Source organism: Sinohyriopsis cumingii, chromosome 17 (genome assembly GCF_028554795.1).
Source record: "Sinohyriopsis cumingii isolate HCF-2022 chromosome 17, ASM2855479v2, whole genome shotgun sequence".
NCBI classification, from domain to species: Eukaryota; Metazoa; Mollusca; class Bivalvia; order Unionida; family Unionidae; genus Sinohyriopsis; species Sinohyriopsis cumingii.
Window position 1 is genome coordinate 6,794,046 of NC_142977.1, and position 24,536 is coordinate 6,818,581.

Consider the following 24,536-nt stretch of genomic DNA (forward strand, 5'->3'; position numbering starts at 1 on the left):
CATCACAAATCTGGGTAACTGGGTCATATTCTTCTGCATCAACATCATCACAAATCTGGGTAACTGGGTCATATTCTTCTGCATTAACATCATCACAAATCTGGGTAACTGGGTCATATTCTTCTGTATCAACATCATCACAAATCTGGGTAACTGGGTCATATTCTTCTGTAGCAATATCATCACAAATCTGGGTAACTGGGTTGTATGTAATGCTGTTTCAGCACATTTAGTTATGGTATGGTCTGAGGGGGAAGGTGGCCATCCATCATTTAGTTATGGTATGGTCTGAGGGGGAAGGTAGCCATCCATCATTTAGTTATGGTATGGTCCGAGGGGGAAGGTGGCCATCCATCATTTAGTTATGGCATGGTCCGAAGGGGAAGGTGGCCATCCATCATTTAGTTATGGTATGGTCTGAGGGGGAAGGTGGCGATCCATCATTTAGTTATGGTATGGTTTGAAGGAGAAGGTGGCAATCCATCATTTAGTTATGGTATGGTCTGAGGGGGAAGGTGGCCATCCATCATTTAGTTATGGTATGGTCTGAGGGGGAAGGTGGCCATCCATCATTTAGTAAGGGTTAGCTAATCATATTCTGTATGAAAGGGAAGTGGGTATTGGAACTGTATATATTATATAATTATATAGAAGACACAGACAGAGTTAGTAGCCATCCATTTAGTATGTATGCAAAAAATCTGGCAAAACTTGACCCCTCCATTCCTCCCTGTACACATGCATACTTTTTTACACACACCATACCTGCGTACGTACACTTGACGCACGCACACTCCCCCCCCCAAATTCTATAGAACAACCTATATTTAATCCATGCAGAAACGATCAAGGATTAATAATATTAATGCAATTAATAAAACAGATAGTCCACCAACACTGAATGTCTGGCTCCATCAAAGAAATAAAGCTGCGTAACTTTAAGAAGTTTGTCTAGTGTCTGCTAAAATTCAAACACCTACTGAACCCAGTCGAACAGGTTATGTATTAGACAAATTTCACCCCCCACCCACTCCATTTCCTATGCATACGTACATTATCAGTAGAACCCCCCCCATACGCAAGCGTATGCATTTGGGTTTACCCCCTCTCACCTCCATGCATATGTACTAAATGGTTGGCCCCTTAGGGGACCAAGATAGGCTGGAATGGACAGTGAGAGAGAGAGGGAGAAATAGGTATGAGACTGAAATAGAAGAAAGACAAATACAAAATGGGGACTTAACGGAAGAGATAGAAGACATAAAACATGTCGAGTGTAATGGAGAAATAGATACATATTATTAGAACAGGCAACCATATGATAAAACCATGTAGCCAATATGTAGTGTACAACATGGACAGGTGGACAGAACATCAGTAGGTGTATGTTCTGATATAAACAGAAGTCGGCCTTAGTATTTTAATTATATACCACTAAGGCCTTCCCTCTCCCCAAAGCTAGACATGAACACAGTGGGTTAGACATGGTAGAGACCGATGATTCATACATACATACATACATACATACATACATACACACATATATATACATACATATATTTATATTTAATTTACATAGTTTGTTATTTTTATGTTTTTATATTTTTTATTTCATTACATGCTATTGTAATGTAACATTGTATGTTGAATTTGACCGTGTCCAAAATCGAGTTCATTTCTGCTTGACCTGATTGACTTTTTTTATTTTATTCTGTTTAAACAACTAATACATTGCTAAATTATTCTGTGTATGGGCTTAATATCAGGATCATTATTAACAGAAGCAGTAAATATGTTTATCTGGGTCTAGGTTTTTGAATTTCCTGAGTGTAATCCATGTTATGGTTTTTATTTTGTACACATTAGGATCATTCTAGGAAGTTATTTTCCATTAGATAATGGGTCTTTTAAAAAAAAATGGCAATTGTGACCTGAGGTCAAGTAGAAATTATAAGTCCTAGCAGAATCAAGTTGTATTATATGTTGTGACCAGTAATTTTGGGCTGAATTTTATTTCTTCAAATTATTTCCATCCATCCGTCCATCCACCCACCCAATAAAATGGAATTGATCTGGATGTATTTTCAACATATTGCCAGAAGGTAATGACTAACTCTCAAGATGTAAGAAATACCAGTACGTGTCTAAAATGTACACCGATGTGTGTAGATCTAAGTGTCTAACACCGATGTGTGTAGATCTAAGTGTCTAACACCAATGTGTGTAGATCTAAGTGTCTGCATGGACTTGCACATTTTAAAGAATAGTCAAGATCAGTCCAAAAAACATCAGTCTGTATCGGTACAGGTTTGGGGCTGATCTATTGGACTACAATGAATACACAAACTGCAACTTGTATTCATTATACATTATTTATTACATGTTGTAGGTGCAGTATATTTTTAACTATGGCATCCTTTACGAAATATTGCAACAAGTTTAGCTTACAGATAATGTAAAAAATGTGTCAAAAGACATGCTACCTTAACGGAACCATTGTATTTACACAACAAACCCATGTTAAAGTTTTTAAAAATTGATTTTATTTTAAATTTTATACATTAATGATATGCTTGCACTATCTCACCCCACCCACAATGAAAGTTTACAATTTTATACAACCTGTTCATTCTCTACTTTGTTACACCAAACTATAATCCAATGTTAATTTCAAAGCGCTTTATTAAATAACTGTCACAACCATTCGCTCACTGCATAAACATCTTGAGGAAGAAATGAATATTTTCATAGTCAAATATAAAATATGAGATCAGTCAAATCTATTAAGAATCAAATCTTACCTCTGAAATCAGTCACATTTATCAAAAATGAAAACTTACTAATGAAATAAGTCAATCTGTCAAGAATCAAACCATACCACTGAAATCAAAGTGTCAAGAGTCAAACCTTACCACTGATATTATTCAAATCTGTCAAGAATCAAACCATACCACTGAAATCAGTCAATCTGTCAAGAATCAAACCTTACCTCTGCTTTCATTTAAAAAAAGTCAAGAATCAAACCTTACCACTGAAATCAGTCAAATCTGTTAAGAATCAAAACTAACTGCTTAAGAGTTTTACTGCTTTCTATTGCTACACATGAAGATAATTGCTGAATATGTCCATAAAACTGAAATTAAGTGTATTTACCCGCGTATGTATCCTGGACTATGGACAGCACAAGACCATGATCAGGGAGATGTTTTGGCCATCTGACAAAATGATCTATTCTGGCCCAGATTTCACCACCGTAATTATGTCCTAAAATATGGTCATGGTCAGATTGTTACTACAACATAGCCATATTGGTTGTTCCACGTACAATTTCAGACCCTGCTCATAATGGCATCATGTGATGAGTGTGTGTGTGTGTGTTTTAGGTTTTTTAGGTTTTTAACGTAGCTCTAAAAAATGTTCAGTCATATCACTACGATGTCTGCAGTGTGACGGTTTATAGTGATGTCTAGCACTGGGGCATCATGCCGCAGACATGTTGCATGATGTCCCACCCAGTCACATTATCCTGACACCAGGCTGACCAGTCCTAACACTAACCTATTAATGCCGAGTGCCAAGCAAGGCAGCTGTTAGTACCATTTTTGTAAGTCTTTGGCATGACTCAGCCAGGGATTGAACCCATGACCTCCCACATCCGAGGCAGACGCTCTAACCACTAGGCCACCGGAACGGTTGCATCATGTGATGAGAGATTTGGGTTGCATTCTGTTTGGGAAGTGTGATAGCTCAGTGGTTAGTGGGCTGGACTCGTATCCGAAAAGGTACAGGTTTGAATCCTACCATTGGATCAGCTGGGGTTGGTTATCATGGTGTGTTCTATTCTAACTGTATTGGTACTAAATAACCCATTAGTGCTGCTGTGCCATAGATAACCAAATCAACAACATGAACAATAGCTATTCAATCAGGCTTAATGCAATATTCCCTTCAAATGCTCGTGGGTTGGTGGTTCTTCCCGGGGTTTTCCAGGGTTCTTCCTCCACCAATTATACTGGCCACCATGTATAGCCCATACTGTGCTGAAAAATGGTGTAAAACCCTACTACAACAACAACAACAATATTCACTTCTAGTTCTGAAGGCTATTTAACTTGATGGAACAGTCTGTCCTCTCATGGCAATTTTCAACATGGTGGTCAAGTACTTACATCCAGTCGTTACAATACTGAATTTTACATTTTTAAACTCTTGACAGATTAACAAAACAATGTTAACGCGCCCTTTCAAAATGTACATTTTATGCACATTGTTCAATTAATTGGTCAAATTATGGTTCAGGTGCACGACAGTTAAGAAAAGTATTTGCACAGCCAGGTTCTCCATGTCTCTGTTTATATGTCAAAGTTGGTAAGCGATTCTGTTAAAGTAACATGTTGCTCATGGATAGCCCCCTCTCTCAGTTGCAGCATTTGCTAGTAGCCCTTACAGTTGGCTTGAAGAATTGCTAACAAATGCCTAATGCCACATGATACCTTTCATTATTCAACACAGTCCTGGTTCTATCCTATTCCAGTCAGGAGTCCATTACAGTTTGGCATGCACTGGGATGCTGGCTGAAATATATCAGCAGTTTTCCTTTATTACATAAGAATGGCTTTTATTGCACATAAAACAAAATAATTACACTCTTACACATATAATAAAACATAATAAAACAAAGACAACTAATGATAATAACATACTGAATGAAAATTAACAATATTTCAATACATTAATGATCTTTCTGATGAAACTTTACCAAATAAGTGAAATAACTCCTGTTTCAGCAAGTTTTTGCAGAATTTGATTTTGGAGGTATTCATAATAAAAAAAATACAAGACAAATGCCCAAGTCATATATTCTCTTAAAGAAAAACAATTTCAATTAGAATTAAAGACCATCACTTGCATCATAAATACAAATTAAAATCAAATAAAGATTTCCACTTGGATCATAAATCCAATAAAATCGAATAAAGACTGCCACTTGCTTTATATACCAAAATAATTAACTGTTCCTTGATTTATCGCATACACAAATTGCTATTTCCTATAAAACTACATTATACAACACCATGCAATATTTACCTTGTGTTATATAACATAATGCAATATTAACCTTGTGTTATATAACATCTTGCAATATTTACCTTGTGTTAAATAACATCATGCAATAAATATTTACCTTGTGTTAAATAACATCAAGTAATATTTAATATTTACCTTGTGTTATATAACACCATGCAATATTTACCTTGTGTTATATAACACCATGCAATATTTACCTTGTGTTATATAACATCATGCAATATTTACTTTATTCAATACTATACAAACTAGATCTAATCAGTCCCTATGACATAACCACATGCCTTTACTACAGATAAAGCTCACAATAACAGTTCATGTATTTATACTACTTCGTGAAACTACAAATCTACAATACAGTTGCCCCTATTACAGAACCCCTAATTATACCGTTGCTACTCATATATATTGGAATTCTCAGCAAAATTGGATATCAATGAGGACCTCAACTCAATTACAATTAACTGAATGTATTTGTTTTTGTATACACAATAGCATTACAAATAACTGAATGTGTTTGTTTTTGTATACACAATAGCATTACAAATAACTGAATGTGTTTGTTTTTGTATACACAATAGCATTACAAATAACTGAATGTGTTTGCTTCTGTATATACAATAGCATTACAAATAACTGAATGTGTTTGTTTTTGTATACACAATAGCATTACAAATAACTGAATGTGTTTGTTTTTGTATACACAATAGCATTACAAATAACTGAATGTGTTTGCTTCTGTATATACAATAGCATTACAAATAACTGAATGTTTGTTTTTGTATACACAATAGCATTACAAATAACTGAATGTGTTTGTTTTTGTATACACAATAGCATTACAAATAACTGAATGTGTTTGTTTTTGTATACACAATAGCATTACAAATAACTGAACGTATTTGTTTTTGTATACACAATAGCATTACAAATAACTGAATGTGTTTGTTTTTGTATACACAATAGCATTACAAATAACTGAATGTGTTTGTTTTTGTATCAAAGATTTTAAATTGTCTGGAAGAATATTTGCTCTTGTCATGGCTCAATAATATACAATACAGTCTTACACACACACACACACACACATGTGCACACACACACACACACACACACACATCTGAAAGCTCTAAAATGAAAGTAAAATCAAAGTCAGCATTCATCTTATAACAATAAATGTTACATACTATATTAATTAATTATCACACATTAGTGTCTCCATATCTCAGGACATATTCACACCTTGAGAAATTTCCCAAAAGCTCCAATTTAAAATCTCAGTCAATTGGCTCTATTCTATACATGGTCATTGTCCTATGCGAATCAATTGGCTCTATTCTATACATGGTCATTGTCCTATGCGAATCAATTGGCTCTATTCTATACATGGTCATTGTCCTATGCAAATCAATTGGCTCTATTCTATACATGGTCATTGTCCTATGCCAAAAGTAGTTTCTGACATATTCTTTAAGCACATTAGCAAAATACATTTACAAAAAATTGGAACTTGTCATTTATCATGCTATCTCACTCTCTCTCTGTGACTGCTCTGTTACCATGCCATGTACTTAGAGCAAAGGCCTTCAATTCCATGTGGAGATCAATGGTGAATAATACATTTCTACTTCATGTATTTTTTTTTTAAAGTACAAATTTTATATGGCACAGTGTCATTACCTTCTTGGTTAGTTTTCTAAATTCAATAAACCAAATATATATATATATATATATATATATATATATATATATATATATATATATATATATATATATATATATATATATAAAACTTTCTGTGAGAATTTAATGGTGTAATTTCTTTTCAATATAAACAATCCATACCTCATTATGTTAGGAATTATCTGTAGGCAAAGACAAATGGGAATTGGTTTTTCTTTTGTCTTTCATTTGTATAATTAACATCAGTATGGTTTTGTTTTGTTTGCGGGTTTCAACAGCACTTTTAACACATTATTGGCTCTATCACATTACTGGCTATATCATGCAGAGGAAATAGGAGCTAACTGTCTTTCCTAAAGACATGCTGAGGCTGCTGACCTGCATTGTCCAGGGCAGATATCAAACTCACAACCCTTGGACTATTAATCTGAAGCTCTACCAAGCTACCATAGCTCTCAACCTTCATAATAATTATCAACACCATGATTTAGTATGGGGATTGTGTGAATTCTCCACCCATCAATAATTATCAACACCATGCTTTAGTATGGGGATTGTGTGAATTCTCCACCCATCAATAATTATCAACACCATGCTTTAGTATGGGGATTGTGTGAATCCTCCACCCATCAATAATTATCAACACCATGATTTGGTATGGGGATTGTGTGAATCCTCCACCCATCAATAATTATCAACACCATGCTTTAGAATGGGGATTGTGTGAATCATCCACCTATCAATAATTATCAACACCATGATTTAGTATGGGGATTGTGTGAATCCTCCACCCATCAATAATTATCAACACCATGATTTAGTGTGAATCCTCCACCCATCCGCTCATTTATCCATCTGTAGCCACATCTCCTAAACTGCCAGGTGGACATGTGGTAACTCGTGAGATCACCCTCTCCATAAGCGATACGACTTTTGTAACACTCAGCAGAGGTCAAAGGTCAAATATGCAAAAATTGTAGTTACTGTGACCTTTATTATTTATTTTACTAATTTAATAACTGTAGGTCAAATGATGTATGTTTGTAATGGATCTGATCTGCAATCCATGGGACACAGTAATAGGGTGTGTGATGGGAATGGAATAATGGAAGGTGTGGGGATTTTTCATGGCAATGGATCTGGGTTGGAATTAAGCTGAAACCCAAAAACAATAAAGTGCTGATAATCTTGGCAGCATATTTCATCAAATGAACAATACGTACATATTTTTACTCAGGTGTAAGTATCAATGGCTGAGATAATTTGAGGAACCATCAGTGAAAACTAGATCACTGTGAGCAATATTTCATTGTTCAGTGTTTTAGTCTTTTGTACTTACTACAAAGTTGAGTAATTTGTATTGACATCATTTTCTCACATTCTTTTGCCCATAGAATCATACATCTTTGTATTTTGATGTGTCATTTGGTGTACTATACCTTTCAGTGAAAACTAGATCACTGTGACCTACATTTCTTTGTTCATTATTTTGTACTTACTACTGGGATGAGCTTGGAATATATTGGGTATCCAAATGGAATAACTTTCATTTAGGACCAAGTGGATATCATAAGTCTTTTGGTGAAAACCTCATGTTGATATGACTTCTGTTAAGGAAGAGTAGAGATAACAAGATTTTCAAAATGGGTGCCATAGTGATACTTCTGGATGTCAGATTTCATTTAGGACCAAATATACATCATGAGAAGTATTTCGGTGAAATCCCAATGTTGATAGATCATCCATTCTGGAAGAGTAACAATAACAACATTTTCAAGACGAGTGCTGCGGATGCCTGAGTGGCACCATCTCCATCTGGGACCAATTAGATCTTGGGATGAATGTGTGTGTAAGTTTCATGGCAATCCTCCAATTACTTTAAGAGATGTAGCAATAGCAATAGCTAGCGCTAATCCACAATGGACAAAAGATCATTCCGTAAACTCTTCTGGTCTATAACCAGTAGAGATGCAAGTTGATCTCATTAATATCCATGAATCTCATTATTGAGATCTTCATGACACACATCCATATAATCAAAACTGGATCAGAGATATGGCCTCCAAGCGGTAACAAGCAATTGTTGATCGACCGACAAGTTACGCACAGCAGATGCATCATAAGTACACTTGGCCTTATTGCTAGCTGAGTTTGAGATACAGGGCTGGCCAGTTTGAGATGCAGGTGAATTTATGATACAGGACCAGCCAATTTGAGATACAGGTGAGTTTACGATACTGGACCAGCCAGTTTGAGATACAGGTGAGTTTATGACACAGGTGAGTTTACGATACAGGAGATACAGGTGAGTTTACGATACAGGTGAGTTTACGATACAGGAGATACAGGTGAGTTTATGATACAGGGTTTGCCAGTACTACCACAGCATGTATCATTAAATAGGATCCTCAATTTTCCATCTAAGGAATTCCACAGCAAAGGTAAAGTGCATGGGGGTTTGTGGGGGCGGATATCAGACAGCACTTAATATCAATTATACATGTGGTAAGGAGTTATTCAGAATGTTTTAATTACTTAAATGTTCATGTTAACCAGTCTAATTAAAATTTGATGGATTTGGGTATCTTAGAATCCTTTTATGACACACCCACCATTCTTTTTCTGGAGTGAACCTGATTAGCAAGCCAGACACACAAATGAAACGGTGCAATTTTATATCCTACCACTGGGTCAGCTGTTGTTTCTGTGGGTAAGGCACTTCACTCCAATCACTTCAACACTTACATTTCTGTGCCATAAAAGACTAATGCAACATTTAATTAATTGGCAACCAATTTAAGAATATTCAGCTGCATATAATTAGCAAGTCCTGCATTATTAACACGTCATATTTCCTTGTGCCTTTGTGAAATGGTGATGCCTTTTAATTATGGTAAGACTAGAAAAACTGCCTGAAGGAAAGTAAAGGCATCCACCCCCATCTACTGGGATGGTCTACTCTGATCCTTAACTGGTTCTGTATTAATTTTAACTCATCAGTGGAAAAAGTTACAGTCTGATGCAAATTCATCACAAGTAGACTGCACAAGTAGGAGAACCAGTCAAATTACATGCATGTTTGCCAGTATGTGATTGGTCAATTCATTAGGGTTCAGCAAATGCAAAACTTACTGACAACCACGTCAGTGTGTTTGAAAGGAAGATTATGAATGTACCAATTTAAGTAAAATGAAAATTTATCAGAATTTTCAAATTTTAACTCAGAACTGCATAATGGTCATTTGGTCCACTTAAACAGCAACTTCTGCAGGTCTAAATAATTTCCTGTCAGTAATTACAAACTGCCCAATGCTAATTTCCAAGACTGGTAGTACCAGTCATCTGAAACAAGCAGCATCTCTCATGTCATACATAACTTCCAAGGGTCCATATAATGCCTAGACTTGGGCTAGATTTTCCAAAGTCACCAACTTTTCTCCAAAATTACTAACATGTACAATAACATCATATACCCACGATGGTCTGTTCCATTCCAGATCAGGGCCCGGAGTGGCTGAGTGTTCTAAAGCGCTCTCCATTATGGATCACTGCCATCTCACCTCTGTCTGCGTGGGTTCGAGTCTAGGATTCGGCCAATGTGGGTATGTGAGAAAGCTTGCCAGTAGCTTCTCATGGGTCGGTGGTTCTTCTCGGGGTTTTCCCGGGTTCTTCCTCCACCATTAATACTGGCCGCCATGCATGGCCTATTGTGTGCTGAAAAATGGCGTTAAACCCCACAACAACAACAACCATTCCAGATCCTGCTGGTCATTTACTTGTATTGTCTTTCATAACTCACATACTTCTCCTATAGGTTTTGTTTCAAATTAATAAAAATTAGAATTGATTGCTGAATAATGCATTTTTGCACACAAAAAATCCCATATCATTTATTCAACCTGAAAAATATGTTACAATAGTAGATGTCAGCAGCAACATCAAAGAAAAAATCTGTCCATCTTTCCTTTATAAAATTTAATGTTTTGTTGAAATAAATTACCATCCGAATGTGACTGGTGATTTCAGCATTTGCTAACACCAACACAAAATGCATGGATCTCTGGCCATGTTAAACACTAAAGTAGCTTGGAATGCAATTTTTAACTTCACAATGGAAATAGCAACATAAACATGTAACATTTTTTTGTCTTGCATGCTTTGCTATATGTAACACAGACATAATCATATCTGACATTAAAAAAAGAATCACACACACACACAAATATATAATGTGTTGTTTTTGTTTATCAGCAATAATATTTGTCTCACAGTCTGTGTCATGTAATGCTGACATTTTAATTCTGCAATGGATTCAATAATTCAGAGTCAACTTATCAAATAACTGCAAAAACCTGTTAGTCACATGCAGTGTTAAAAAAAATATGTTTGTCACAATATCCTTCATGATTCAGTCATCATTTTCCATGTTTTTTTTTGTGATAACCAAAGTGAAATAAACAAGTTTAACAATTTCAGTAGGTCAGCATGACTAGTACCCATGACAGTCACATAGCTGACAATTCATGAAGTCAGCATGACTGGTACCCATGACAGTCACATAGCTGACAATTCATTAAGTCAGCATGACTGGTACCCATGACAGTCACATAGTTGACAATTCATGAAGTCAGCATGACTGGTACCCATGACAGGCACACAGTTGACAATTCAGTAAGTCAAGCATGACTGGTACCCATGACAGTCACATAGCTGACATTCATTAAGTCAGCATGACTGGTACCCATGAGTCACACAGCTGACAATTGAGTAAGTCAGCATGACTGGTACCCATGACAGTCACATAGCTGACAATTCATTAAGTCAGCATGACTGGTACCCATGACAGTCACATAGTTGACAATTCATGAAGTCAGCATGACTGGTACCCATGACAGGCACACAGTTGACAATTCAGTAAGTCAAGCATGACTGGTACCCATGACAGTCACATAGCTGACATTCATTAAGTCAGCATGACTGGTACCCATGAGTCACACAGCTGACAATTGAGTAAGTCAGCATGACTGGTACCCATGACAGTCACATAGCTGACAATTCATTAAGTCAGCATGACTGGTACCCATGAGTCACACAGTTGACAATTGAGTAAGTCAGCATGACTGGTACCCATGACAGTCACATGTTTACATCACAGCTTATCTTTTCATACACATGACAGAAAAATCTCTCCAATGTGCAGTCCTTTTCTTGGTTCATTGTGACTGCGACCAGTCTTGGGTCAGTTAGCATGGGTCATCAGATAATGCAGTAGCTATGTTGGAAGAGCATCGGACTTGTTATCCCATGGTCATGAGTTTGATACTCATCCATACCAGTGTGTCCACAGAAAAGGCACTTAGCTTCCTTTTCTTCAGCATGATATAGCCAACTAAAGACTCAAAATGCCCGTAAAGCCAACTAAGTGCTAAATGTGTCCTTAAAGCCAACCGTCTAATCAACAAGCAACCAACAACTGCATGATGATTTGGTTTCATCACAATATCAAACAATGTACTTTAATGCCATGATAGCGTCTAACATTATTTAAGTGTTTGCAAAGAAAGCAAGTCAATGATGTGATAAAGTGAAATGAGATAAATATATCTCTACCTTATTACAATAACAAATCAGTGAGAAAATTAATCAAAGGGATTGGCATCAAGACAATGCAATCCAAATCTCAGAGTTACTATACATTGACCTTAAAGAAGATAATGTAAGCAATTGGCTAAGAGTTCCTTGTCTCAGTGTCAGGCCTAATAGTGATCTCACCTCATACCTTCTGTCTCAAACTATTACAGGAGCAAATGAGTCACATGTAACAGTGTCACATTTTGTGTCTGAGCTTATCTCACATGATTAATGAAACATGCCACATATAATGTCCAATAACCATCTCTCCTTGCCGCGTGTACTTAATATCAAAATGAATCAGCTAGTCATGTGATTCTTTTGTCTTGACTAATCATGTTACCTTAATTTGTCTCTCCTATGTCTTTATTTTTATCTCAATTTGCTAAGGGATTTTGTCTCAAGCCTGTTACATGTCATCATAGTTTTGCTTTACACTGTCTAGCTAGTTTCTATAATGATTCATAGTCTGCTTCGGCCACACTTTTGGGGGATGAAGTATCCTCTGCCAGAAATTTCTCAAATTCATCCATGTTTTCCTCTTCTTCTGATGCAACTTTATTTTTCTTCTTTTTCTTCTCCTTCTTGCTGCTTTCTTTTTCTTTCTCACCAACCTTCTCTTTCCCTTTACCATGATCACCTCTACTCTTCTCTTTCTTCTTGTGTTTCTTCTCTGACTGATCCCCCTCCTACAGACAGACAAGAAAGGTTCTGAAAATTAATACTTTTCTTGCTTTAAAATAACAAGTAAATGCTCATAATATTGACAGTGAATAACTGGGTCAAACATACAACTGCCATAATTTCCATAATAATGACAATGAATATATGGGTCAAACTTACAACTGCCATAATTTCCATAATAATGACAATGAATATATGGGTCAAGCTTACAACTGCCATAATTCCCATAATAATGACAATGAATATATGGGTTGTACATACAACTGCCATAATTCCACTAAATAATGACAATGAATATATGAGTCAAGCATACAACTGCCACAATTCCACTAAATAATGACAATGAATATATGGGTCAAACTTACAACTGCCATAATTTCCATAATAATGACAATGAATATATGGGTCAAACTTACAACTGCCATAATTTCCATAATAATGACAATGAATATATGGGTCATACATACAACTGCCATAATTCCCTTAATGACAATGAATATATGGGTCAAGCTTACAACTGCCATAATTTCCATAATAATCACAATGAATATATGGGTCAAACTTACAACTGCCATAATTCCCATAATAATGACAATGAATATATGGGTCAAGCTTACAACTGCCATAATTCCCATAATAATCACAATGAATATATGGGTCAAACTTACAACTGCCATAATTCCCATAATAATGACAATGAATATATGGGTCAAGCTTACAACTGCCATAATTCCCATAATAATGACAATGAATATATGGGTCAAGCTTACAACTGCCATAATTCCCATAATAATCACAATGAATATATGGGTCAAACTTACAACTGCCATAATTCCCATAATAATGACAATGAATAAATGAGTCAAGCATACAACTGACATAATTCCCATAATAATGATAATGAATATATGGGTCACACATCCAACTGACATAATTCCCATAATGACAATGAATGTATGAGTCAAGCATACAATTGCCATAGGTCCCATAATAATGACAATGCAAATATGGATCAATCATACAAATGCCATAATTCCACTAAATAATGACAATGAATATATGAGTCAAGCATACAACTGCCATAATTCCACTAAATAATGACAATGAATATATGAGTCAAGCATACAACTGCCACAATTCCACTAAATAATGACAATGAATATATGAGTCAAGCATACAACTGCCACAGTTCCACTAAATAATGACAATGAATATATGAGTCAAGCATACAACTGCCACAGTTCCACTAAATAATGACAATGAATATATGAGTCAAGCATACAACTGCCACAGTTCCACTAAATAATGACAATGAATATATGAGTCAAGCATACAACTGCCATAACATACAGCTGCCATTAACTCCCTTAATGACAAAGAATATATAGCTCCAACATACAGCTGCCATAATTCCACTAATTAATGACAAAGAAAGCTGAAAATCAAATGCCACTAAAATATCATGAATGTAGAGATGCAATCCAATACTTGAATTAATGTGCTGAAACGTAAGTGATGTGGTCCTTCAATTGGTTGCTATAGGAACCATAAACAATAATGCTGATGGAATGCTGAAAGTCAAATTAAGCTGAGGTTAAATCAGTATAAAGTTACATACCAAATTGGTTGAAATCTGAATCATGGTAGCTCTTTTGCTGAAAGGAATGTAAGTGAATATGAAAATCAGGGGCATTAACCCTGCTAAACGTTACGCTGCATGCTGAGCATGTTACCTTAGCAACACCACCAGTCAAACTCTGACGATCACCAATCAAACTCTGACGACCACCAATCAAATTCTGACGATCACCAATCAAACTTTGAATGACCACCAATCAAATTCTGACGATCACCAATCAAACTCTGACGAGGTCTTATTAATATCAAAGTGCCACTTAAATTTGTTTCATATCCAATAAGGGAGTCATTTTGCAGAAATGAAAGCAAGTGGGTCTGACAATCAAAGACCCATAATTATACTAAATGACACAGACTGCAGACAATCAAAGACCCATACTTATACTAAATGACACAGACTGCTGACAATCAAAGACCCATAATTATACTAAATGACACAGACTGCTGACAATCAAAGACCCATACTACTAAATGACACAGACTGCTGACAATCAAAGACACATAATTATACTAAATGACACAGACTGCTGGCAATCAAAGACCAATAACTATACTAAATGACACAGACTGCTGGCAATCAAAGACCCATACTTATACTAAATGACACAGACTGCTGACAATCAAAGACACATAATTATACTAAATGACACAGACTGCTGGCAATCAAAGACCAATAACTATACTAAATGACACAGACTGCTGGCAATCAAAGACCCATAATTATACTAAATGACACAGACTGCTGGCAATGGAGCTTAGCCAAGGTCAAATTACATATATATCAAATTTCGCTGAAATCCAATTAAAATTAAGTTTTTGCAAGGGCTAATAACTCCAATAAACAAAGGTGTAGAGTGCTGTTAATAAAACTCAGTAAAGATTCAATAAATATCAAGCTGTCTGCCAAATTTGGTTGAAATTTAATTAAAAATAAAGGAGTTGTACAGTATTGAAAGTGGGCGAGTAAAAAAAAATCAGGCTCTATAGTTATGCTCAGCAGAGATGTATAATGCTGACAATCGAACTCTGCCAATGTCTGATCAATATCAAGCTGCCCTTAAAAAGTTGGTTGTGACACAATATTAATTAAGAAAGTTATTATTCACAAAGAAAAAGTGTGTGTGTGTGTGTGTGTGCATGTTTGTGATTTGGATTTCTGAGGTAGCTTTAAGAACTTTTCAGTCATATTGCATCAATGTCTGCAGTGTGGCCATTTACAGCGTTGTCTGCAGTGTGGCCATTTACAGTGATGTCAAGCACTGGGGCATCATGCCACAGACATGTAGCATGATGTCCCACCCAGTCACATTATCATGACACCAGGACAACCAGTCCCATTAACATCTCAATGCTGAGCACCTAGTGAGACAGCTGGAAATTTACGTCTGCAAGGTCTCATCAAGCTAGGTACCAAATTTGTTTGAAATACAATACAAATTAGGGGAGGTATTGTTTGGAAATGTTTGGTCTGAAAATCTGAAGCCATAACTCTGATAAATGAAGACAAAAATGATGGCAACACCAACATCAGGCAGCGTAACAAATTTGGCTTAAATCCAATAATAACTAAGAACATATTGAGTGAAATGAAGGTGGGTGGGTCAGCAGCTATAAATGTGCTGAATGAAACTTGGTAAAGGTCATGTCAATATCAGGGGCAATAACTCAGTTAATCAATGAAAATGCTGACAATGAAACTTGGTAAAGGTCTTGTCAGTATCAGGGGCAATAACTCTGTTAATCAATGACAATGCTGAAATCCAATAAAGATAAAGGAGTTTTTGTTTGGAAATGAGAGTGGATATGTCTGACTATCAGGGGCAATAGCTCTGTTAATCAATAACAATGCTGAAATCCAATAAAGATAAAGGAGTTTTTGTTTGGAAATGAGAGTGGATATGTCTGACTATCAGGGGCAATAACTCTGTTAATCAATAACAATGCTGAAATCCAATAAAGATAAAGGAGTTTTTGTTTGGAAATGAGAGTGGATATGTCTATCAGGGGCAATAACTCAACTAAACAATGACAATCTGCTGGCAATCAAACTGTGCCAAATCCTAATAATAATAATTAAGAAAGCTATTATACACAAAATTAAGTTAGATGGATGAATGGACAGCTGGACATATGGATGGAGGAATGGACAGCTGGGCATATGGATGGAGGAAAGGTATGACTGATTATAATATCCTCCCCCAGCCAAGCAATTATGATTCACATAAATGTGTAACTTTACTTTGTGTGCGTGTGTGCAACAATTGTACACCTCTCACAATGCAGACTCATGTAAAATGCCATCCTGTAATATCTTGACAGATCAGAGTTGAGAATGTTTGGTCCTTTGATGATTTCAAGTGAACACTAGACACAAGTCTGCCAGCTGTGTTTAATTAACAGTATGCCCTGAAAGAAGTTAAACATGCCTGGTCTACACTGTCACAGCATGATGAACACTGTCCATGGGTGAAATCTTTATCTTGTATTATTTTTATGTGAAAGAAAGTCACTACCATAAAGCAATGGTACTTCATGCAAGACAAGAATGATACCTGAATTCACATTATATTCTAATTATCAATTAGACCCAGATATTTATTCCGACAATTTGTAAACAATTAGATTAGTATAATTATCAATAAACTCTATATATCTATTTAGACAATTAGAAAACAATTAGGCTATTCTAACTGTCAATCAGACCATTCTAACTGTCAATTAGGCTATTCTAACTGTCAATTAGGCTATTCTAACTGTCAATTAAGCCTAGACATTTATTCAGACCATTAATAAACAAGAGTCGTCTAGAGATGATGTATCAACTTGCTTATTAATATGAACACCAAGTTTGGATGAAACATCTTGAATCTGAACACCAAGTTTGGTTGAAATACTTTGATATGAACACCAAGTTTAGTTGAAATACCTTGATGTGAACACAAATTTGGTTGAAATACCATGAACAGTTTTTTCAAGTTATGCTCCATAAATGCACATGTTTATGGTCAAATGGACATTGTGATGACTAAATCCACCCCCATATTATACTCCTGGCAGTGAGATGGACATAGTGATGGCTAAATCCCCCCCATATTATACTCCTGGCAGTCAGATGGGCATAGTGATGGCTAAATCCCCCCATATTATACTCCTGGCAGTCAGATGGACACAATGATGGCTGAATTCCGCCCCCCATAGTACACTCCTGGCAATCAGATGGACAGAGTGATGGCTGAATTCCCCCCCACCAACATATTACACTCCTGGCAGATAAAAATATCTACAGTTAGATGGACACAGTGATGGCTAAATCCCCCTCCCCCCATATTACACTCCTGGCAGACCTGGCAGATAAAAATGTCTACAGTTAGATGGACACAGTGATGGCGAAATCCTACAATCCCTCCATTCATACTGCAATCCTGGCACATGAAATATAGCGAAATCCTACAATCTCCCCCATTCATACCGCAATCCTGGCACATGAAATATAATGTTCTTCTGATCATGCTTTAATTGCCCTTTTATATGATGACAGTACTCGAGTTTTCAGTACTTCATTAACTGATTGATCAAGGATGAAAATTTCAATTAAATGTGCTGAATTATACTTAATGTAGTTTATCATCATGTAGTCCCATCAACTATCATGATGTAGTCCTACCAGTTATCATATACTTATCATCATGTAGTCCTACCAGTTATCATATACTTATCATCATGTAGTCCTACCAGTTATCATATACTTATCATCATGTAGTCCTACCAGTTATCATATACTTATCATCATGTAGTCCTACCAGTTATCATATACTTATCATGATGTAGTCCCATCAACTATCATATTGCATCATGATGTAGTCCTACCAGTTATCATATACTTATCATCATGTAGTCCTACCAGTTATCATATACTTATCACAATGTTGTCCCATCAACTATCATACTGCATCATGATGTAGTCCTACCAGTTATCATATATTTATCACAATGTAGTCCCATCAACTATCATACTGCATCATGATGTAGTCCTACCAGTTATCATATATTTATCACAATGTAGTCCCATCAACTATCATATAGCATCATAATGTAGTCCTACCAGTTATCATATACTTATCATGATGTAGTGCTACCAATTATCATATACTTATCAGGATGTAGTCCCATCAACTATCATATATGCATCATCATGTAGTCCTACCAGTTATCATATACACATCATGAGGTAGTCCTACCAATTATCATATACTTATCATGATGTAGTCCTACCAGTTATCATATACTTATCATGATGTAGTCCTAACAGTTTTCATAAACTTATCACGATGTAGCATTAGTTGTATATGTGTATTGTTTCACTAGTTAAATAATTTTGTAGTTCTGCTCTAAGTAAAGAGAATGATGGATGGATGGATCGATAGATGGATGGATGGATTAGACAAATGGATATAAAGATAAAAATATTGATGCTAAAGAAATTTTAGTAGCTATTGGCACACCTACACCAATAGTCTAGTAAATGTACCAAATTTCACTGAAATATCATATACTGGTTTGGTCCAATAAATGTATCAAATTTCACAGAAAATATATATGGCTTTAGCAGTTTCTCCCCAGAAACAAACATGTGAATAATCGAAAATGATCAACCTAATGCATGCACTTTCTACATATCATTACCTTTTCTTTTTCTTTTTTCTTTTTCTTTTTCTTCTTCTCACTGCTGTCTTTAACACTATCATCTATTCCATTATGACTAGATTTATGTCCAGTATGACTAGATTTTGAAGTCCTCTCTAAAAATAATAATAATAATAATAACAATAATTATGATAATAAGACATGGGAGGTAACAACAAATGTGGAATAGAACACATCTTCAACTTCCAGCAATTTATCTTAAAACAAAACTCATAAATTATTGACAGGAAGGGAAAATGTCACAACACTGTTAACGCTGTGCTGCTCTGTTGAATATATGAGGCTTATTCTCATGTTTGTCTTTCAAGATAGGCCCAACGGGCAAGTCAGTACTGGCCTTAGAGACTGTGCCATGACCTGTTTTTGCTGTGGAGCCAAAGGCAATGAAGTGAGGCTACGTGAAAAGCCCAAGACTGCAAGGCTTCACAGATTTTCTTGTGAAAAGCTGATCTTTCCGTATCTAGTGGTTTAGTCATGAGAACATTTCTGACACTGGTGGCATTGGTGACAATGCTGATAAGATCAGTATCCCTGTTTGTTCCTTTCATTGCGCTCTTATTTTCCAGAATTAACTGCTTGGCCTAATGGCTGCCCATCTTTTCTCAGACCACTGCAAGCACACGCTGCATGAATGATTCAAACTGCCCCCCCCAACCCCCCAGGTAAAATTAATCGAGATGGTATGATTATCTTCAGCTAGCCTGAACCACCTGCGTCCCACAAACTTAATCCTGCCCATTGTTTTAGGAACCTGTAATTAAAGTAAAACAATTTCATATACAGGTAAAATAAACTGAGCATTGCGCTGGACTTTCTCTTAAGTGAATTACGCTTAATACAAAAGAAAATTATAGAAATGATCTTATTACTGTAAACAAATAATCGATTTGCCTGATACAACATTTACCTGATGCATCTTACTAAAACACGTAATTCTGACTTGAATTAAAAGTACCACAGACAATAAGGCAAGCAATTAAGATGGCACCAATCAGCTTATTATACAACAAAGTTTGAAGTACAAATTACTGATCTACAATGACTAAAGACTGATATTTAAACAGAAAAATAAATAAGTTAACTTCCCAGAGGTGAGAAAACTTGAAAATGAAGCTCTGAACTGATGACAAGGCAAATAAATGAGTCATTAATTGCAAGTCCTCACACAAGAATGTGCTGACACAACAGAAACTAGAAACTGGTGATGGACACAATTTAGTGTCAATCCCCTATCCAAGGGGAGACCACTCAACTGACTTCAATACTGGTAATCAGAAGACATTTGAGCCAAAACAAGACACAAAAATTTTGAGATGGCTGGATCTGCAAGGTAGTAGATGAATTCCTTTATGTATTTGAGGAAGAATGTGAATACTATGACCCCAAGTTTTTTCAAAATTAATAATAATAATAATAATAATAATAATAATAATAATAATAATTAATAATATAAACAATAAAAATAATGATAAAAATAATAACAATAATAATAATAATGATAAAAATAATAAAATATTATTATTGTTATTATTATTATTATTATTATTATTATTATTATTATTATTATTAATTCAGACTCTGGCCCACATATGAAAAGTAAGTTATCACATAATAAAATATAAAATTTTAATCCAATATCAGATGAGGGCAGAAGCATAACTACATTAAAAATAAATATTATGTTTTCAAAATTTTATTATCAAACAGTTTCAACTCGACTCCTTTGGGAATAAATAAATCCTTGGTTACGGTAGTACTAAAAGGCCATCTACTCCATAATTATCAAATATGGCTGAAGCATTATTTTAACTTTATTTTCTATTAAGAATTTAGTTATTGTTCTGGCAAAATGACTCAGAAACAGGATATATATTGAAGTGAATTTGGGTTGAATGTTGTCTGAATTTACTTAAGAAACCACGACAATGTTCTGGAGAAACAAAATATAAAAAATCTGAGTTCTGCAGAGCAAGGTACCTATCCTACTATCTGAGCCATGATGTATCCCCCCCAGTATCACCTGTGACTAAGCTGTTATGTATATCTATATTTTTTTTAAATCCTGGTACATGATTTTATCTAATTTTTATAATTCTTATTCATGGCTGTAATGTGTACAGAATCAGCTTGGTCTATGTGACTTGGATACAGTATGACATAGGATTTATAAATGGCTGTTTACTTATGTGTTGACGATCAGTAATAATGATCTTAATAATAAGACTAAAAATAGCACCTATGGCATATTTTCTCAGTGACTGATGGGATGCTGATGTTTCCAGATAAATTATATGGCTTCCCATTGGTTGTGCTAGGTCATGTGATTATTCATAACTGACCCAAAATCAATAGTGTATGATGTCACATTGGGTCTACTGCGAAGTACAGTCACAATATACTATGTATATAAGGAGATAGTTAAGCAATCAGATTCAATCTGATATTGGAGTCATTTATACTGTGTTCCTGTTGTAAGTCTGCAGACTTATTTTGTGTTATACTTAGACACTGTTCGAGAGGAAAAAGATTTGCTTGGACTGTTCAGTGGAAATGAAAAGTGCTCATTATCTGGACTATAATACCTATGTCTCAGCATGTTTACAAAATTAAGAATGAAATATATCTTTAGTTCAAGTTCAAAAATCAATAAATGATTACATCATAATATGGTATCCTGCACTTCGAAACACAGAATAAAATTAATCCAGTCTTACTTGGTCTTTCTTTCTCTTCTTCTTTTGCTCCTTCCTCTTCTGATGAAAGACTGATCGGAATTTTGTCTTTTTTTGAGGACTGACTTTGAACTTTGTCTTTCTTTGAGGACTGACTTTTGGCACCAGTATTTTGCATCAATACCTGTTGAAATATACAGTAAAAATTGAAGACATGGTAAGTACTGTATATACAGATCCCTAACTGTAACCCTGTTTAGGAAAGTACTGTATATACAGATCCCTAACTGTAACCCTGTTTAGGAAAGTACTGTATATATGGCTCCCTAACTGTAATACTGTTCAGGAGAGTATTGAATATATGGGTCTCTAACTGGAACACTGTTCAGGAAAGTACTGTATATATAGGTCCCTAACTGTAACCGTGTTCAGAAGAGTACTATATTGGTCTCTAACTGAAACACTGTTCAGGAGTGTCATTTCATATAAGAACTTCAAGTCAGTTTTGTAGCTTTGGGTTTAAGGATGTTAATGTTTGTTTACTGTTCTGAATTGAATTTTATCTCTGACACTTCAGTGGTGGTATCAAGAAATATTTAAAAATATAATCGGCATCAGCATCATGATGTTGACAATGCCTATGATGTTTACAGAAATTCCAAAGTCTTACCGAACCATTCAGCCTAAGTTGAGAAATACTGTTGTCTGACCATATCAATCACTAATACAGTCTTACCATGCCATTTGGCCTTGGCTTAAGCATAATTATAACCTGACCATGCCATTCAGCCTTGGCTTAAGCATAATTATAACCTGACCATGCCATTCAGCATTGGCTTAAGCATAATTATAACCTAACCATGCCATTCAGCCTTGGCTTAAGCATAATTATAACCTGACCATGCCATCCAGTCTCAGCTTAAGCATAATTATAACCTGACCATGCCATTCAGCCTTGGCTTAAGCATAAGTATAACCTGACCATGCCATTCAGCCTTGGCTTAAGCATAATTATAACCTGACCATGCCATTCAGCCTTGGCTTAAGCATAATTATAACCTGACCATGCCATTCAGCCTTGGCTTAAGTATAAGTATAACCTGACCATGCCATTCAGCCTTGGCTTAAGCATAATTATAACCTGACCATGCCATTCAGCCTTGGCTTAAGCATAATTATAACCTGACCATGCCATTCAGCCTTGGCTTAAGTATAAGTATAACCTGACCATGCCATTCAGTCTTGGCTTAAGCATAATCATCACCTGACCATGCCATGTCATAACTATTTTGAAAGCATTCAAACTGCACAAAACTCACCTTCTCTTCCTGTGAATCAAGCCAACTGCTGAAAACATCTTGTTCAGCTAGAGCTCCTGTACTGATGTCCACACATTGTAATACCTGCACTTGCTGACCCTGGTCATCTGTCTCTGAATCTGAAATGTGATTGGCTGATTTATCCTTTTCTGCACCTGAAGACTTTGTAACTGCATGATCCTGTTCACTGTCTGATGACAATGACCTAGATGCAACTAGATGTTTGCTGGTGGATGCAGGACTTTTTATATTTGAGTCTGATTTTTTATTCTCAGGTTCAGAATTTTTTCTAGTTTTAGAACCTTCCTTTAATTTAGCTTTTGATTTTGTTGGTGGTTCCTGATCAGAGTCCAAATCTAATTCAGCAGACTGAACAAGGGGATTTGGAGAGGGTTGTCTCACTTTCCTCTCACCCTCTTCCTCCTTCTTCTTCTCCTCCTCCTCCTCACTAGACAGCACAATATCCTGTTTTACCTTCACCTTGGTTGCTTTGGTAACAGTAACTTCTGGTTCGTCTTCAGAGTCCAGGTCATCTTGGAATCCAGCCACCATTGGGTTGCCTTCCTGCTCATCGTCGCTGTATAAAGATTCATATTCACATCAGGATCAAGTTTTCATAATTCCTCTTTTTATAAATTCCACAGTTACTTCATAAAATTTATTTTATCGATATTATTTTTACATTTTATCCTTGATATTTGGCTCAAGATTTTAAAGTGGGAGAGGCAGGTGTTTTAAAGTTCAAATATTTAAAATTTGAATTCAAAGTCAGACTATTTTGGGCTTTACAATACTGCACATTTCTACACTTGTATTTTTACAAGATTTAGATGAAATTCTGAATGAGTCATCCTATGCAGAAGGCTCCTCAGAGATGAAAATAAAAATGCTTTCTTGTTAGAATTACCTTGACCATCATCTTTGACCTTCTGACCTTTTGAACCCAAATCTATAGTTTCTTTTTAAGTCAATGTGCAAGCCATCCACCACAAAATCTAGTCACGAAACTTACTCTGGAAGTTCTATGACTAGATTTTGTGAATGGCTTCCACTGGATGGCTTAGTGTGTAATACATATTTCTTTGAGTCAATGGCCTTGACCTTTGTCCTTTGTACA

General features: G+C 35.7%; 1 protein-coding gene across 3 annotated transcripts in view; it reads right to left on the reverse strand.

Annotated features, from left to right (window-relative positions):
* Nucleotides 1–2,520: 2,520 nt before the first annotated feature.
* The window catches only part of LOC149777689 (rab-like protein 6), a 67,207-nt gene continuing 45,191 nt past the window's right edge, over nt 2,521–24,536 (reverse strand). For 2 of the 3 annotated variants that reach the window (XM_089938740.1, XM_089938741.1), the window contains exons 12-15: nt 23,420–23,996; nt 22,143–22,284; nt 19,408–19,523; nt 2,521–13,091 (exon numbers count right to left, since the gene is read on the reverse strand). In XM_089938740.1, coding sequence (XP_089794866.1) covers nt 12,855–13,091; nt 19,408–19,523; nt 22,143–22,284; nt 23,420–23,996 — 1,072 coding nt within the window. In that variant the 3' untranslated portion in view covers nt 2,521–12,854. The remainder of the gene's footprint in view (nt 13,092–19,407; nt 19,524–22,142; nt 22,285–23,419; nt 23,997–24,536) is intronic. The other variant, XR_016415443.1, reaches the window with a different exon arrangement.